Here is a 19,621-nt window from a genome sequence, read left to right as displayed (position 1 = left end):
GTGCCCAAACACATCCTGTCGTTAGTATTTTTGCTCTCACACAATGTTGGAACTGGGCCACATTTCCTGATTATCTTCAGTTTGAGAGGTTAAGCCCTGATGTAAACTCACTGCTTTAAACAGGACTTCAGCATTCACTGATTAGGGCTCACCACTGTTTTACATCAGCAATGAAGAAAAGTCTGTTTTAAGTTCTTGTCTTAAACTGTGCTCTTTGTTAAGGGTCTTCATTATGGTCTGAAAATATCTTACTTTATCTAGTGTATTGGTTTGTACTTATTGACCCAATAGAAATGATTCTGAGAACTGGTGATGCAACAAACCGAATTCTGTCCTTCCTGCTTTAGCCATCATTTATCATTTATATTAGGAACAGAGGTGATGTCACACTGTGTGAAAATATAATTACTTCTCACACAGGATTTTCTTATTATTTTAAAACTAAATGATTTCAGAGTGGACCTTGTGTATGCAATGCTCACACCCTTCCTCTCTGCTATGCTACAGCTCCTTCCCCACACTGCAGCTTGTTGTGAATGCTCAGGCTGTGGTCAACTGACAGCCCATAAGCAATTTTCCTGGAACAATAAGTTGTTGCTCCACTATTAACACATTGAACACTATGTACAGGAGCCTGATTGACAGCACCAAGATCCTGCTACAGGCTCTGATTGATTGTGTCTGACCGGGAATAATGTATTTCTGCAGATGGCATCAGGACCACAGGGAGAAGGCAGAGCAGCTTTATTTTTGTCTCAGATCATCAAAACATGTTTTTTTACATATTTGTAAAAAAAAAAAAAAACTACTATGTAGTTACATACTGTAGAAGTTACATATACAGTAGAAGTTAGAACCTGAATAAATGGAATAAATGCAGCTAATGAACATTTCGGACTAAATGGAGAAAAGTCTGATTGTAACAGAAAGTGAGTCTTTCGAGATAAATTTTTGCAAAAATTTAACTGCACTCTTTTTGTAAAAGTAGAATAATTTTTTTTTTGAAGTGACAAAGTTTTATATTTTCCAGTCATTGTCTATTGACTTCAGTCTGTTTTTTCTTCTTTCTCCTTTTCTTTCTTTGTCTCTGTCCTGTTCCTGCACTGGGTCTGTCTGCTCAGGTCCAAGACATGTGCTTTAGTCAGGACAGTCGCTGGGTAGCCATCAGCACACTTCGAGGCACCAGCCACGTGTTTCCAATCAACCCTTATGGTGGCGCACCCTGTGCCCGGACCCACATGTCCCCGCGGGTGGTGAACCGGATGTCACGCTTCCAAAAAAGCGCCGGCCTGGAGGAGATCGAGCAAGAGCTGAACAGGGCGGCTGCTGTTGGTGGAGGAGGAGCTGGAGGCATGGGAGGAAGCAGCTGCATTCTGGGTGGAGGAGGTGGCATGGCCGGCCGCTGCAGTCCCATACCTGGCATGTCCAGCAGCCCCTCTGGGTCTCCACTGCATGGTAAGGCACAGGGCAGGGTGGTGAATGTGTGGGCATCGCTTCTTCTGTTTACAGCATCAAACCATTGAAACTTCAACATTCTGTAACTCTGCTGCATCTCCTTTGTGTGAATGCTCAGATACATATTCAGATATATACTGATACATACTACATCAAGAAAAACCTGAATGAATCGGCCCTTTCATATGAATGTCAAAGAGCAATGTTTCCCTAAAACCTGATACTGAAATATTTCACTTAGAAATACTTTGTAGGTAAGGAAAATCATCTTTCTATGCTACCATAAAACACATTTGCGTGTGTGTCTTTCCAGTTACTGATCATGACAGTAGCTCTTTTCCAGGGACTCCGCCCTGCCTTTCTGGACCTTGTCTAGCTTGTTTGTCAAACACCATTGCAGGCTGCTCACACTGTCTCTGTGTACCAAGTCATAGCAGATACACACTGATACACGCATACCTTGTGCCAACTGCACTGCTTGACCCAGAGGTGTTACTCAGTGTAAAATATCACAGTTCTCATCAGTGATTGGCTTCCAGGAATAACCCTGAGCTTTGATAGCTTTGCTGTGGCCGGGGTCATGCTGGGAACCTGGTAAACATTTCAAAGAACAGAATGACTGCTAACTGACAAGTGAAGTAGTTTACATAACAGAATGTATTTTATGTCTTATTTTGTAACCTGATTTTATGAAGCTGGTTTTAGCTAACAGTGGAAATCATCTTTCAATCTCTTCAACTGTTTCAGTTGTAGATGAAACTGGTGGCTCTGAGGAAAGTGGGGCTGGCAGGGGATGTTCCCCCAGACTGACATTAACCCTAGAGATATTGTTGTCATCCAGTCCTTAGAAATATGATTCTTACCATTTAACTCTCTAAAACAATTTTAATGTTCAATGAGCTTGTCAATTATTTGAAAAAGTAAAACGTATTTACCCACAATGCATTTTTTTTTTTTTTTATTTTATTTTTTTGTCAACATTCAATTTTATTAAATATCTTAAGATGTTTAGAGTAACATGATAAAGTGCAAAACCTTCACAATAAATTTCAATATCACAAAATATATATACATATGTTTATCAAAGTAAATCAATACAAACATTTTAACTTTTGTGTAGTGTTATTATACACACAGATACAAATTTTGAATCGATGCCTTTCATTAACATAGATATCTGTTATTTTAATGATTATTCCTAACAGCCAATCAATACCTAAAGGTTATTTCTCAAATACTCAACAGGGAACTGAAGCCACAATTGGTTATTACTAAAAACTTGGATGCTGATGGAGTGCTGTATCTAAGCACATTAAGGGGAAGTTAAGTAGATGGGAAGATTATGTTACAACATGTTACACAATACAACAGGGATAACCACAACCTCCATGCTCAGAAAACTGTGAAGACCATTCAGGATTGTGAGGGGGATTCACAAGTTTCTCTTCTCCATGGTCTAGTTTCACTTCAGCCATGTATGTCTGGTTCTGTTCTAGCCAAGATGGGTGTTCATTGGCATCTTCATTGGCAGCATTTTCCTGTGCAAGGGCATATTTACGGTCTGATGTCATTTTGAGTGTTGTACCCTTGGGTGTCTTGGGAGTGTACTGCAGCTGGAGTCAATGTTGGAATAGCCAATACACATAGTGTGTTCAGGAAATGAACTAAAACTGTCATATTCCTTGTGTTTAAACTTCTCCTTTACAAGAGACACAATCAGTGCCTTACCTGAGCTAAGGGAGCTAAGGAGACAGTACTAGACTTCAGCTTAGTCGTCCTATGTGCACTCTTTAGATAAAAGTATATTTCAGATTTCATTTAAAACATAAATGTCCCAAATCTGAAGAAAGAGTGGGAAGTTAGAGAATCTAAGTTATTGGAGGGCCAGTGCCTAGTTTCCATAGTCTGTGATGATTTGGAGGGAGCCATGTCACAGGCTGGTTTTAGTCCATCAGGTTTTATCAGATCCAATGTTGCCACAACAGCCTATATAGAAATAAAAAGAAAGAATTTCATGGTCCTTCTGCTGCAGAGCTTTGTAGAAATGATTTCATTTTCCAGCAGGACTTGGTAAAGTACCTACTTTAATGACCATGGTGCTATTGTGCTGGCTTGACCAGTAAACTGCTTTAGTGGTCAATCCAGTAACTCTTTTGAGAGTTCATGGAGTATTGTCAAGAGGAAGATGAGACAGTAGACTCAACAAGGCCGATGACCTGAAGGTAGATATCAAAGCAACCTGGGCTTCCAGAACCTCAACAGAACCACAAATGTATCATCTCCATTCCACAATTCATGCAAGAAGAGGCCCAACCAAATAGAGTACATATACTGAATAGTACATGGATATGCAGTAGGAACACATTTCTGTTTATTTTTGTTTATTTTGCATTTTATTACAACATTCAGAGTTATTTTGCAAGTTTTTCTAAAGAGTATAATTACTGATCTATAAGCTGGAATTTTAATGTGGTTTACTTTATGGTTTCCTACCAGTTTGAATTTGACTACACAGATGTGGAATGATTGTCTTCAGTCTATTTAAAATCATTGTAATATACTTTGTTTGAACAGCTTCTCCTACAGTCTGTTTTCTCTTCTCTAACTGGGACTAAAGTCTGGAACAACAGATGCTGGTTGATGATTTTCATATGCGTATCACAGATCTCACAGCTTTATGCTTCAAACATTCACATCCCAACACTTCCACTGACAGACTGTGTCCTAGCTTCCTCTTTTCCTTCTTGTCTTTCTTGTGATGACTCAGACCTCTTTTTAACCTCCATACCAAACTACTCACATTCCTCCAAATTGAGGAATAGACCATCAAACATTAAAGGATCTCTTTGGACACTTGGTTTTGCTGGGATGAGAGACTGAGTGGCATGGGAACATCAAAGTGGAGGGCAAAGCGGGGCACCAGGTGAAAGTGAACATGCAAAATAATGAGGTGTAACTGAGGGAAAACAAGAGATGGGGTACACAGGTGGGGGTTGGGGTACAGGCACAGAGAAGGAAAGATAAGTTTGTAGTAGCAGCACTGAAAGCCAGGGTCTTGGGGAGCCTGCTCATAAATCACACTTTTGTTTCAAAGGAAGGCATTAAGGCCACCTGTCAACAATTAGTCTTCACAGTGACACTAAACTGAGTGCGTGCGTGTGCATGTGTGTGTGTGTGTGTATGTGTGCATATTTGAAGAATATAAACTGTCTACTACACTGATCATTTATACGGTGAGGTGTTCAACAGTAGTCAATGTTTTCATAGCTGGAAAATTTTATTTGGTAAAATAAAATTTAGTAAAATTTTATTTTACATCTACAAATCAGATGTGAATTTTTGAAGATCAATGATCTTTTTGCACAGCAGTTTTTAAACTGCAGTTGTCATGTTTTGATTCTTTTATCAGTATCCTACGAGAGACTCAGGAATGTTTTTTAGCCAGAAATACTTTTAATGAAATCTCCAAGATCTGACCAACGCTCATATCTGTAGAATTTAGTACATCACTCTCAGCTCACAAGTGAGATTGGAGTCACAAAGTTTCATCTGTTGTGTGTTTCCGGTAATCTGAAGTTAAATTATCGCCATTGTTTCATGGCATGCCTGCTGTCTCTTATGTCAGCAAGGCCAATGGTGTTGATAAAAACACCATAATTCGTCCACTTTTCATCAGACGTAAACAAAGAGTCACTTTTGCTGTTGTGTCCACTTTCCTTCTGTTTTTGTGAGCCGGGTGTGAAATTCTGGGCAGCTGAGGTGGTTTTCCGCCAGCCTGGCAGAGAGCGGCGGGGTGAGGCAAGCCGGGGCCGGGCCACCTAGCCACAACAGCTGCACTGTGATTGTCGCCAACAAGGCCAGCGTTGATTTTTGGGAAGGAACTGTAGAAAAGTACACATCCTCCTCAAAGCTGCCAGTCCGAGCAAGCGGCAGACCTATAAATAGAGGCTGCAATTGGCTGTCTTCTTGTCACTGTTAAAATCTGGAAGGGCTATTTGTGTCCCTGGATCCAGTTTCTCGGCCCCGTGGTTTTTTTCCCCCCCAAAGCCTTCCTTTTGTGTGATGGATGTATTGTTTTTTGAGGTGATGACCCATTATGTGAGCGTCCCACGCTATAAAGCTCGGTTTGTTGGAGAGCCAGCATATATGAGCCCAGATTAGTGAGTGCAGGTTGGTGGCTCAGGACAGAGGTTATTGAGGTTGTAGCAGGAGCCGCCATTGTTGCTTTCATGTTCAGACGAACTTCATATTTAGCTACCGCATTGTATAGTACTGTAAGTCCTAAATACAGTTTGGATCAAAGCGATTCATATTTCAATTGAAAACTGTCTTCGTTTTACCCAGAGGTTGGTTCCTGACAGAGAAGCAGACAGGTTCCTCTCATAATCTGGTGAACAGGGTCTCTCAGTGGCTCAGGTGTAGAGGCTGTAGTCCTCCACACGGGGGTTCGATTCCCAGACTGGGGCCATTTGCTTGATGTCTTACTGTACTATCTACTTCCTGTCTAATTACAGTTGAAGAAACAAGTAGTAAGCTATTTAAAAGGTTCTATGTTTATTAAAAAAAAACATTTTAATAAGCATACTAAACATGAAAATAAAACATTTTATGTTTTAAAAAGAAGCAATAATAATTTACATCCTTCCGAAGCATTTTGCATGCTTTGGCTGGTATTTTAATAATTAATTATTGTTGATGGGCTCTAAGGCTATGAGACTAGAAAGTCTTCTCGCTAATACCCTAACCTTTAACTCCTCCATATATTCAGAATGCAAACAGTACTTGTCACAAGAAACAACTTGGTCAAATGAAATGGGTTTTGTAAACCTGCCAGAGGTTTAGATCAGATAAGTAATTTGGGGTTTCCTTACAGTTCAACTGTTTTGAAATATTTTCATTATGGAAGCTAAACTGGTCACTTTTATTAAGGTAAAGCTGTTTTCAATGCTCATATAGACAAAATAAAGGCAGCTTTTTCACCAAAGCAGACAGTGACTGATTAACAATATCAGCTTCTTTAACTTGTGTTAGACTGTTCCAAGAAAAAATACTACACTAATGTTTTGTAAGTTTGTGTAGCAGGTGACCAAACTGTATATAAATACAAGGTATAAATATATTGATTTAAATTAAATTATGTGGAGGAGAAAGAACATATTTTTTTAAATAAAATATTTTGAATCAAAGATTTTTTTACTCAAAGTTTTCACATGGTGAGAATCCTGTTGATAAGCTGCCAACTCCCAAAGCAACTTATCAATAAGTCCAAAGTCTGAGTTTATCTCCTTACTGTAAGGAGAAATATTTTCATTCTGGTCAGAGGATTTTCTAACCATCATCTTTATTTTTCGTTCCTGGTTGTTAGCTTTGCCTGAACATGAAGCATCAGGAGTGCAAGATATCAACACTGCGCTGTGAGTCAGTGCAGCAGATTTGTTTCCTCAGCAAGCTGAAGTGGTGGTGGTCCGATCACTGGGCCATCTGGGCCCTGGCGCTGGTTCAGATGGAGAACCAGAGAGGGGGAGGCTGAAAACAAGGTGTGACGGGAAACTGTTAATTTATTTGTTGATAAAGGGACACTTCCTTTCTGCTATTAGAGGCCGGCGGCTTGCTTATTTAGCTTTGGACTTGTGTTTTATCTCGCCCTGTCTCTCCCTATCGCCCCCACCCCCACTCAGCCTCCATCAGTCATCGTCCTGTGGTGAAAAACACCAACGCTTTGCAGAAGCAGAAGTCAAGGAAACATTACCTCATAACTGCTGGTGTGTGACACGTATGTGCACGGCCTCCTGTTGACCCTGCTCTGGGACTGTGTTGCAAAAATCCGACATAAAACGTTCAGAATTCCTCCTGAAACACACAGAGGTGGTAGATGGCTTTACCAGAGTAAGTCACGCTGTTCATGTTTAAATCAGAGCAGATTGTGGTTTAGGTGAGCAGGTCTGCCTTCGCTCAGTCACCAGACTCACAGGAAATTTGTATGTCTTACCTCCAGCAGCATCTCTGAGCCTGAAATGTCAACCTAATTAGGCGCAACTAAATATCTTTCATAATTCTGAGATGGTTTTGTCTTTCTGTTTTCTTGAGATTCTACAAATGAACAGGATGATCAACACAATGAGCTACAGATACTACACTTAAAGTCATTCTAACACTGTTGGTTATATTTGGCCTAAGTCAGTGAATTCTTCTTTTTGGCAGAGCTCAGTTTCAGTACCACAGTAAGCCTCTGTGTGGCGCTGTATGGTCAGGGTTGCAGGCGGTGTGGAGCAGCCCAGCTGCTTGTCACACAGTGCAGGACTGGTGAAACTGGACTTGTTGCTGGAAGGGATTAGCCTGAATGCAAATGTGACAACAGAGGATGAGTGGGCTCATCTCTGCAGCGCCTGAACGTTTCACAGGTGGCTGCTTCCTTCAACTCGGAGCTCACAATTGTTTTTTATTCTTAAAACCAGAACTCTGTTTGGATAACCATGGTAGTATTTAATGCTTCATTTTCCTGTGTTGTTCTGTGTTAGTTTTCCATCCCAACTCCCACTTAGAACTGAAACTATAGCATGATTGGCAATCAGAACCATTTTCATAGGTATTTATTGTCATGCTTTGAAATGTTTTGATTAAAGCCTTGTGATATTTTTTTAAGCCCTGCACCCCTCTCTATAGAACATATTTGTAAAATACAGACATTTTATAGAATATAAAACCCTGCATTAGATTTTAATCCCGTTGTATCTTAAATATATTAACCAACAGATTGCTTGTTATTTAGAGGAGGCAGCTGAATCATAAAAGCATTTTTATCCCATGGTCATTCTGTGCACTCCTGAGAGTGAGGCTTTCTGCATTTGAGTTTACAGTGGAGCACCATCAGAGAAGTAAGAAGTGTCAGCGGCTCGTGCTCTGTGCTGCCGACGGAGGTCTGCAGGCTTGTGCAGGCTGTGGTCGGCAGAGGAGCCAGAGCCCAGCTCGGCTTGAGTCAATAAACGGAAAGCTCAGCGCAAAACCACACAGCAATCGAACAAGCTGTTTACCCTGAAAATTAGCCTTCCCCTGTACTTCCAAGACTTTTAAAGCGACCAAAAATACACAGTACGAGGAATATGTATCTTGGCCGGCGGCCGTGCTCCGCCAGAGACCTCTGACGTTTTTATGCGAACCCTAATAACTCAATCCCCACAACCACTAAACCCTCTTATCACCGGCTGCTCGCCGCTGCACTCATCATTATTTGATTTGCAAAATTGTAAGGTAGAGATAAAGAAATAAAGCTGGCTTGCTGTTACACACAGAAGGCACTTGTGGCTTCCAGCTCGGTGCCTGCCCTGTGGAAAGCCTTGTTCTTCCTTCATCAATCAATAGGCTTTAGATGCTTTCTGTGCTGCTGCACTGTCACCATTTTTTATTCTCTTTTACAGAAGTCATTGTTTTGCACGGTGAACTAATTCAGTTTCAGACATCCTGAATGTAATCCAAATGTCATTTATAGAACAAAAAGATGAAACATTAAGAAAAGGCTTTAAAAAAACTCATGTTGTCATTAAAACATTTAGGAAATATGATACACCCATATTCTCATTGGCTAAAAATTAAGATACATTTTTATTATAAATGAATTGTAATCTGCATTAGAATTTACATGTAGGATCTCATATTTTATATTTTTGAAAACTCATAAAAACATTTTATTTTTTTTAATTCCCAGTCAACCAACTCGTTGTCAAAGTATTTTTGGAACAATTTTCTTACCAGCTCAACACAGAGCATGTGTCACACCCAAACATAATATAATATAATATAATATAATATAATATAATATAATATAATATAATATAATATAATATAATATAATAAAGTTCAGGCGTATTTTAAGATGAAAAACCTGATGTATCAGATGAATAGATTTCTGCCTGGAGTTCCCTGACTGCAGGAGTTGTTAAAGGTGATAAGTCGCTGTGAGTGTTTGACTGCATGCCTTCTGCGTCCACCAGGCCCTGCAGCAGGGCCGGGGCAGCAGCACTGTCGGGTTTATCTCCCCTCCACCCTTCTTATTGTCTGTTCGCCATCGGACCACCGGCTTATTAAAAGGGATCGGGGGGAATTCACAGTGGGATTTAGCGGCTGTCTCGCTGACTGTGAGGTCAGGTTCTGCTCATGTTGCTGCTCTCTGATCTGGTTTTAATCAGGTTTACTGAAGAACGTCTTCCTAATAATGGTTAAAGTGACATATTTTACTGCATTACTATCTGTTTTTAACAATAGATGTTATATATTCATAAATATATTTTTCTTAGAACAATTGTTTTAGTTGGAAGGGTTTGCTTTTAATTTAAGTCTGAGAGAGAACTGAATTATATTGGTGCACTTTGGCATTTGTCTTCTAAGGACATGTAGACGAACTCTACAGAAATGTTCTGTACATTGACCCTCTATGTGACTTGTATTTTTATTTTTAATTTGTCTGTAAATTTATCTCCACCTCCTCGGCCCCCGCTCACACACACACACACACACATCACAGCCATCTCCTGCACCATTTCCTCCACTCACTCGCAGGAACCCGCCGCTCCTCGTCAGGGACAAACTTCTCAAAGCAAATCGGACCAGAGATGCACATATTTGCATACGTATGTGGTCTTGTACACACACATATGGCTGGAGTGTGGGTGACATCTGATCCAACGGAGGTATCCCCCTCACCTCCCTCCGGGGCTCAGCTTGTTGGCGACCCAGCACTGTCTGATGAAGCCTTGTAAATACTGACATGCTGTAAACTTGTGGATCTGATTTCAGGGGGCTGCTTGTGTGTTCCCGCTCTGTTTTTTTCCCTTTGCCTGCCTCATGTCTTCACACCTAGAAGTTGTTTGTTAGGAAAATGTTCCTAGATGTGAAATGTTCTTGCTTCTGTGCTGCTGCTCCCTCAGCCCTGCTGTATTTTTTTTTTCATATACCACATCTTATACAAGAAACATCAAGATTCTGCTTCCTAGTTTTGAGATAAAATTAGAAAAAAAAAAGAGTTGTTTCCTGGGAATTTCTATCTGCGTATTTTTCAACTATTTTGACATGAGAAATTTTGATAAAAATACAAAATGTTCTGAAGGTTTTCCCAAATAGGGGCATTAGTAAAAACAACCCTTTAGTTTGCGGTTTGGGAGCAGGAGAGCGGGCAGGAAGCCATTTTCACACAGGCCGGCCTGACCTCGACTCTTCACTGCGACTGAAAATAGCAAATGAGGGAAGGCTGCTGTACAAAGAGAGAGTAGAGGGGTGAAAATGGAAAAGGGAAGAGCGATTCCTCCAGTGGAGCATTACCTGAGCGATGCAAGGACGGGGGAAAAAGAGAAGAGAAGAGAAGAGAAGAGAAGAGAAGAGAAGAGAAGAGAAGAGAAGAGAATGTCCTGCACGTCCTGATGGCTTTACCACCAGCCCTCCTCCTCCCTGACAAAAGACTAAATCATGGGAAGTTTTTTTTTTTTTTTCAGCAGCAGCATCTGTGTTTTATAAAGGCGCTTTTAATTTGTTTTTACTTTGTCCAGTAGGGGATCCCCGCTCCTTCAGTACTTACCCTCTCTACACACACACACCCCACACACTCTTTGTGTTCAGCTCCTTTTAGCCTGCCCTGCCGTCCATTTCTCTTTCTTCTCGTTCTTCTGTTTTTCTGTCTCCCTCGTTTTCCCCCTCATGTGGAAGTGAGTGTTTTAATAACAGTACTTTGGAGAATTGGGATGGAAGAACAGCTTTCTCCTCCTGCTCAGAAAGCCCCACCTCTCACTCCTCACCCCCGCTGCCGCTGCACCTTTCCTTCTTCCTCACCCACTGCTTTCTTTTCCTCCCACCTTTAACATGTCTGGGAAAGTTGGAAGACTGAAATCTGGAAGGTCAGACCTAATGATTTCTGTTTGAAAGAAATGTAATAATAATTTCTGTGAACAGAAACAAGGCCTAATACAAAATATATGCTATGAACATTTCTTAATTGTTTAGAATACTTTTTATTTAATTATATAATAATTACGTATTAATGTTGTCACCTTCCTGAAATAATGACCTATGTCATTTTTTTGTTTTGTTTTTGCCAAAAGTTATTTAGGCAAAAATAATAATAATAAAACAATCACTTGTGGCACAAAATAACTTGGGCCACTGTTTTAGGAAGGTGATTATATTACTAAGAGAGTTTTCACAGCAAAAATAATTCCTTACAATTTTTACAATTAAATACAAGATTAAATATAATATTGCATAATTTAGAATGCTTTCTTGGGGGAAAAAAAAGAAACAGAAAATTTTTTAATGCTTTAAATTATTAAATGATTCTTGGTTAAAAAACAAAAAAAAAAAAAAAAAAAAAATCAAATATTTTATTCCATTATGCTTTTAAAGAGATAAGTGTTAAATGTTCTGAATGAGTGCAGTTGGACCTGCTGTTCTTCACCTGCACATATGAAAGTAATACATCTGTTCTCTCCAAAACTATAGAATTCATGTATCCTAAATATATTTTTTATATTATAACTTTTGCATTTTGTGATTTTTTAAATGGACATTTTGGGTTCAAATTATCCGAAATTGAAAACCAACTGAAAATCTAATCCGGCGTTAATTTACGCGTTCATAAAATTTAAAACTACTCAAAAATAAAAAATAGACAAAATGTTATCAACCTCCTTAAATATTTTTTTTTTCTCCATGAATTAAAAACAATCAATCAATGGCCTTAGAAATATATAAAAGTCTTAGAAAGCTCAGGAACATTAGAAGAAGTCATCAAAGTGTGTGTTTCTTGCAAATTTGTCAAATCAGTGACCTGGTACTTCAAGGTACCTCACACTGATGCAAAAATCATGTAAAAAGCAATATTTCCATAAAGCTCACCTGCACATTGATTTGCCTAAGTGAAGGAATGACCTTAAAGTCTTGCAGCAACACAGACAGCTACAGGAGGGTGGCCGACATCAACACAAACATGTTGACACAATTTAACACCTGAAGAATTGTAGGCTTTATTTAATATTTGTATTTATTTATTTGCTTGATCCATTTAAAGTTCATGTAGAACTTTTTGGGTTAGAACTGCTGTATTTATTCTGTTGGAGTTTCTGGTTTTGGCATTTTGCACATTTTCATTTCACCTTCGGATTTACCAGGTGAAGCTCAACATTCTTACTGATCCTCAGATATTTCTGGGCAGACATTTTTTTACACTTTTCACATAATTTAGTGTACAGTGTAGTGTATACTTTAGACACACATGGCATTTCAGTAATCTGCTGTGTCCTGTGTTTTTGTCAGGACATGTTAACCACTTGACTTTCCTTCATCAGCGGGGCGGGTGTCTCCTCATTCTTTGTCAGGATCGATTTGATTGATGCACATGAAACTTCTGTGTAGAATCAATCTTCTCCATTGGAAAACTCATTTACTTTCCATTTAAAAGCAGTTTTATCTTGATGAAACTCTGCTCAATCAGATATCATTTCTATATCACTTGTTTTAGTTGCAGATCCAAATGTCACCCACTGCATCATTTAACTCACAAAGTTTCATCTCTTTGAGTATTTGTTTAATTTGCTTTTCTGGGATTCACATTAAGCAATACATTTTATGTTTTTGGCCTTAAAACAGGCAAAGATAAAAACAACAACTTCAAAATGTCATCTTCAAAGAAGGAAGACAGAGCTATAAAAGTATTCCCCAGCCTGGGTGCTGAACTGTAGATTCCTTTCCCATGCTTCACCTCTCAGCTGCAGGATCCTCTGCATGTCCTGAATCGTAAAGCATCAGTCAACATGTCACCTGCCCAACCTGCTGCCTCCTCACACCCCCGTCCTTTCCACTCCAGCCTGACTTGTTTTTTCCTTGAACTGAAATCTGCTCTCAGGCAGAACGATTCAAATAAGACACAGTGTTTGCAAGGGCTTCACAGCTTGTCCTTTCGCACGTCGGCTCCTCAGTGGAAGCAGCCTGCTTGTATTGGATGCAAATTGGGTATTAAAAGGGGATAGAAACATGAGATAGCGTGACATGGGGAGCCTGAGGAGAGGGAAAGGGCGCAAAGGAGAGAGAGGCTTAATGCGAGAAGAGAATGCAAATGCTGTTGAAACAGGGAGGGATGGATGGAGGAGAGCTGGATGGATGGATGGATTAGTTGAGAAAGAAAGGCGAGGGTCAGGTGTTGATGCGACTTTCTTTTGGCGGGGTCAGAGTGTTTTTCTGTGCGACTGTGACGAAGCTGGATTTGCATTGATGGATCTTCTTTCCATGGAGATGTCATGTATCATAGCCTGGGTACATCACGCCCTTGTCATTAATCAAATGTCAGCCTCTGTCTGGAGCTGTCTGTCGGCTTCTCAGCTATCTGCCTCTCACTCTCTGTCTTTGTCTTGGCCGTGGCTGTGATCTTCCTCGCATCGCTGTGTCCGGCTTCTCACACAGGTGGCTTTCATTTCAGACTTTGAGGCATGCTTTGGTAACTGGGTGATAAGGAGGCAGATTTTTATTGAGGAAACAGCTTCAACATTGAGTTTGATTGGACATATTTGTCTACTCATTAAGTCTAGAAACAAAATGTGCTTAATGAAAGATTAAATAAATATTTTTTTGATTTTAGTTTTCAGTCACTGGTTTCAGGAATGCTTTCTAGTAAACAAGAAGCACCCAGTTTATTACAGGATTAGCATTTGTTGAAAAGTCTCCCCTTGTGTTCAATTTCTAATTAAATCGTTTGAGTCATTTTCAGTCAGTGTTCTGGCCAGTGAAGCTGAAAACTGGCTTATATTGGTCACCAAAGAATTTTGTTGATGGGTTTATAGTTTTTCTGATGACAGAAAGTTATTCATGCTGTTTTATTTATGTTCATACATTAAAAAATGCTTTATAATGTGTAAAAAGCATTTTAATAAATTAATTTTTTGCTGCAAAATTTACCTAGTACCAACAGAATCCATGCTAAATTCTGTCTCATTGTTAAATTAAATTCATAAATTACACGCAGAATGTTGATGTATTATCCCATGTGCACAGGCGCAGATACATGCATGTCCATGTATCATCTTCTGACTGCGAGATCTGCAACACGTCTTCACTGTCTGTAGGGTCGTGACCTCTTGACCTTCAGTGACGCTGGCTGCGGCTGTCTGGCCTGCAGCACTCAGCGCCACACTGTCTCAGTCTGTCCACACCTGTTCTACAATCCAGGACACAGTCTGGTCTGTGGGGGGCCTGATGACAAACAGCAACGGGGCAAAAGTGAAAGTCTGTTTTGGACGTGAAATTCATCGACACCCCCACCCCAAATCCTCATGATCCACTCCTCCCTCAGCTCAAGCACCATTATGGCTTTTCAGACTGCTTCCTGTGCAGATGATTTTTTTTTCCTCATCTGCTCCCCTTCCTTCAACACAAAAGGTGGCTGCCCAGGCTCTGAGGGTGTAGCACTTTTGAAATGTGAAGGGTTTCAGGAGCTGCACCGGTATAGGCCGCTGTTGGTCGACCAGGAGAAGAGTGATGGGGGCCTGGAGGGTTGGGGTGACTGGGGGGAATGAAGGACAGATTTGTGTAATGGTCTTCTCTCTCCCTGCGAAGGTCATGCAGCATTGTTGGCTGCCAGAGGTCTAAAAGACAGACCAATGGAGGACCACAAAGCAGAGCTTTGGCAGGACTAATGAAACTCAGAGCTACACGTTAATGATCTAAAAGACTGGACCAAAACACTCAGCGCTCCCTTTCCGCTCACATTCAGCCTCCTCTTGATCGCTCCTTCCAGATAATGACGAGGCTCTCTGCTGCTTTACCTTTATTGTTGCGTTTGATGTGGGCCTTGTTTTCTTTGTCTTCACATCCCCCCTTCCTGCTTTTCATTGCTTTATGTTACGTGGCTGTCACTCATCTATTAAGGCAACAAATGGAACAAGGAAAACATTCAGAGAGCGTATTGTGCTGCGCCCGCTGGTTTGCTCTTTATTTCTTTTGAAAGCACTTGAACTTGGAATTTTTCTTGGGCTGCCAGTAGTATACACTTTTTTTTGTTCTTACTGTTGTAACAGGATTACAAACATATTTGTCATATAATCCGCATGTCCATACAGCTGCAGTTTAATGTGTCTGTTTAGATGTAATTGTGTATTTTGACTTTTTTTTTGTGCAACCTTACATTTACCACAACAAATATAGTAGACACAAGGTATTGTTCTCCACTTTTGTTTGTTTTCTTTGTTTTTTTCCTCCTTCTGGTTTTGCACTGTTGCACTTACTGATCTGTTTTTAAAATATGGTTTTCTGCTAAATATTTTTTGTAGAGAGGGCAAAATAATACAATTTTAAATATTTAGAGGGAGTATTTCATAGGTACATATTGTCATTTTATAGTGCAGTCAAGTAACTGCTACATTCAGTTATAAAAATGCCTCAATTATCAAAAGTGACTTCAAGTGGATGTATCATGCTTGTAAATAGTTCCTTTTCACATGAATATCACTCACTTGTGGTCTATATAAAGTAGAACTGCATTGCTTTTATTGTAGCTCCACAGACCTTTCCCTTTACTCCACCCCTCTGAGATATCTTTTAGAACAACTCAATTGCTGCAGTTTTTTTTTTTTTTTTTTTTTATCGTGAATGAAACAATTCACGTTCGTTTGACTGATGAGCTATAAATTAATTCATAGTGACAGACACAAGTCGAGCTGTTTCTGACCGCTCTGATTTAGAACACGTCAGAATTCCCAGTTCTAACGTGGGTCAGAATACTGGTGATATCACCTGAACACCGTGTGCCGCTGTCTTTGACATCTTATCGTTATCCCATGGTAAAATCTATTTTTTATTTATTGATTTTTTTTGTCTTAGTTTATATTTCAGTTTATTACAAAGAAAATTGTAGAATTGTAGTTCATATAATTCACAGGGATAATTGCTCTAATTAGTATTCATTGTCCTTTTGAGTTATTTTTCACCACTGGCATTTTAAAATGAGTAGCTGTAGCTGATTGTACTACAGTAGGTTTGTTTTATTTTTCTAGTTCATATTTAAAATGTATTTATAAATTAAGTCGTACACCATGAATGAAAATATCTTCTCTTCCTTTTAAGCTGATATTCAGTTAAAAGGAACGGGACGATCTGGTTCCAAACCAGATCACATTAACATGGACCAGGCCACCCTCATGTTTGACAATTTCCAAATAAATGAACCTATGCTGTAGTACGACTCTTCTTTTAATGATGCATTGTTTGACTAATGCAACTTATAGACTCCAAGATACAGTAACCTTTAAATTAAAGTGTGTAGTTCTGCTGTAGTTAGTGTTAAATTAAAAGTGATTTTGCCTCTGTGTGATCACTGCCTGTTTTATGCCAGATATCAAGTCTTCCATGTTTCCTTCTGCCCAGTAAGGTGAAGGCTTGCTGAATGTCTGCAGTCAGACAGTAAAACAGTGAAATAAACAGTAAGTGGTCTCGCAGCCTCACTCTGCTGCAGTGATGGAGCTGGTTAGGATCATTAGGCCTTTGACATGGCCTGATTAGGTTTGACTCCAGCTCTTCGGCATATGGGAGTTGAGATGTGATTCTCTGGATCATCTGTCTTTGTGATGTGTTTTCCCATATGTGCATGCATGTGGGTTGCACCAGTGTGCAGAGAGCCTGTTGATTGGCCTTGATTAAGAGACTGCCGGGCTTACAAGCAGAGTCTTTGTGATATAGCATCTTGAGCTGGTTATTTCCAGTCGTTCCACGGGAGGCCTTGAACCTGGGGTTGTGTGTTTGTGAGGGAGCAAGTGGGGAAAACAAATATCCCTGGATTCAGGCGAGGCAGAGGAAGGTGGGCAGATTTCAAAGAAGGTTTTCTGGTGGTGTGGTTAGAAGAAATGTTAGATGACGTTTTAAATGTGAGTCTAAGTGATCAGATTTTACTATTAGCATCTGAAAAGGCAGCTGAACAGAAAACATACTCCAGGATGAATAATGGATTAAAGGTTTCCAGCATTTATTTGACTCTGTTTATTTGTTCCCTTTTCCTCTAAAACAAATCAAAACATTTCTCTGAGATCTTTGTCTCTGCATTCGTTGTTTAGCAACTGTACAGTTGGAATCGTTTTGGCTAATTTTCTGCATGTGTCTTGCAGCCAAGCTGAGCAACCAGGATTCATACAACAACTTCACCAACAACAACATGGGGAATCCTCGGCTCACGCCGCTGCCCAGCCTCACCGTGGTGCTGCCTCTGGCTCAGATCAAGCAGCCCATGACTCTGGGCACCATCACCAAGCGCACAGGGTAGGCACCACACACACACACATGCACACACACCTCGGAATACCCTACAGCAAGCAGGTCCAGCATTTACTGTTGGCACACTTAAGTAAATTTCTTACAGGTAACTCTGGCAGGTCTGTTTTGATGTTGTTTTGGTTACTTAGGTGTTCAATTTTTGTTCATGTCTTGTATTATTTTAGTGGGCATGGGCCTTCGTTTTGGACACCGCTATGTTATCAAATTAAAATAAAATTTTTTTTTAGGTTATTGTCCCATCATTAAGCACTTTCCCTTAATGATGGGAAAGTGTTGTTTGTTGTTGGAAATATTAGTTTGAGTAATTTGCTCAAACCTGTCCTCTCCATCAAAAGTGTAAAACTGAGTGTGTGTAGAGCTTTCACAAAATTCTCTCATTTTATTCTGAATGACCACAACCCCGAACAACCCAGCGAACAAAACAAAGTGTTCAACCAGCAGCTTCATAGAAAGTCTGCATTGCACCGGAAGATTCCTCAGAGCAAACATCTTTCACTTTTCACTGCTTTTACTCTGTATGTGAATATTGAAAAAAATATGTATTCATCGATTGATGCATACAACTAGCTAGCACTAATGCATTACTGGGTAATAAAACACTAACACCTTAAAAATTATTGTCTCCAGGGCTTGATTTTAAAGCATTTAATGGCTAAGTAACAGCCTCCTCTTGATGCACAAAGCAGAACTTCCATCCCAGCAGCGGCCTGCAGGTGATGCTTCCCTCCCAGTAAAGACAGACTGCTTTGTCCACAGTCATCCTGCTCTTCAGAGCTTTTCCTGCACATTCAGCTCATGATCATTGATTTGTTTCGTCTCTGGCTACCTTTTTTTTCCCCTTTTTTTTTTTTTTTGCATAGGTTAATGAAGCACAGCATACATGTGAAACTTATTCTGGGCTATTTAGAAGACAGACAAAACAAAACACAGACTGTAAGGAAATTGACCAATCCTTGAGATCATTCTGAGTAAAATTTGACTTGGATAACAAATGCTGTCGGTATGTTCTGACTAAAACTGGTTTGGATGGCTTTCTCTTTCTCTGCCGTTTGTTCATTCCTGGATCTTTGCCATACATTGAAATGATGTAGCTTTAAGAGCTTCTGCAAGTATAGGCCTTTGCTAAGTACATTTACATACAGTACAGGTGGCTCTACAAATATAGACAGATTTTAATATTTTTCATTTAAATGTCATTTTCATGCCCTGTTTGAATGGGAAATGCTCTAATGATCCCAGCAGATGGTGGAGGATTTATTTTCCTGTGATATTTGATAAGTAAGCTTTGAGGATGAAAATAGAATCCTGATCCTGCGGTCACCATAAACAGCATTAGGGCTTTTTTCTAAATCATTAGGCCAGCTTGTACATTTATTTGCTATGTAAAAGTAATTATTGTCTTTGAGGTGCTGTGGTGTCTGCTTTGTATGTTTATGTGATCCTGATAGCCATGGTTTGTATTTGGTTTCCCGAGTTGTTTTAACACCATACAAAGTGGATTGGTTTCATTTAGGATGTTGAAAAAAAGAAACAAATTTTCACCCAAAGTTTTACAGATTTATTCATGTATCTTTCCGATATTGTCAATTTTAAAATATTTTAAAGTCCATATCATGCTGTATTACATAGCTAAGACTGCGGACTTGTTTGTAAACCTTCTGGATTTTTTTATTTGTTTTGGGGTTTTTTAAGTCAAATCAAAGTGTATTCATATTGCACCATTATAGCAATCTCAGCTGACCAAAGTTTCACTAATTGATATAAGATAAAATAGAAAAAAATTGCATCTGAAAATAATATGATAAAAACTGAAATACAATAATAGAAATAAAAAGCACTTTATTTCAAATTAGTTTCAGTTTCAGCAACTTCC

General features: G+C 39.6%; 1 protein-coding gene across 4 annotated transcripts in view; it reads left to right on the top strand.

Annotated features, from left to right (window-relative positions):
- bcas3 (BCAS3 microtubule associated cell migration factor) overlaps positions 1-19,621 on the top strand; it is a 304,415-nt gene that overhangs the window by 61,064 nt on the left and 223,730 nt on the right. For all 4 annotated transcript variants that reach the window (XM_055045602.1, XM_055045603.1, XM_055045601.1 and 1 more), the window contains exons 15-16: positions 1,122-1,455; positions 17,583-17,733. In XM_055045602.1, the coding sequence (XP_054901577.1) occupies positions 1,122-1,455; positions 17,583-17,733 (485 nt within the window). The remainder of the gene's footprint in view (positions 1-1,121; positions 1,456-17,582; positions 17,734-19,621) is intronic.

The sequence above is a fragment of the Poeciliopsis prolifica genome, unplaced genomic scaffold, assembly GCF_027474105.1.
Source record: "Poeciliopsis prolifica strain line A6 unplaced genomic scaffold, Auburn_PproV2 SCAFFOLD022, whole genome shotgun sequence".
NCBI classification, from domain to species: domain Eukaryota; kingdom Metazoa; phylum Chordata; class Actinopteri; order Cyprinodontiformes; family Poeciliidae; genus Poeciliopsis; species Poeciliopsis prolifica.
This window is presented reverse-complemented; position numbering and strand designations above follow the sequence as displayed.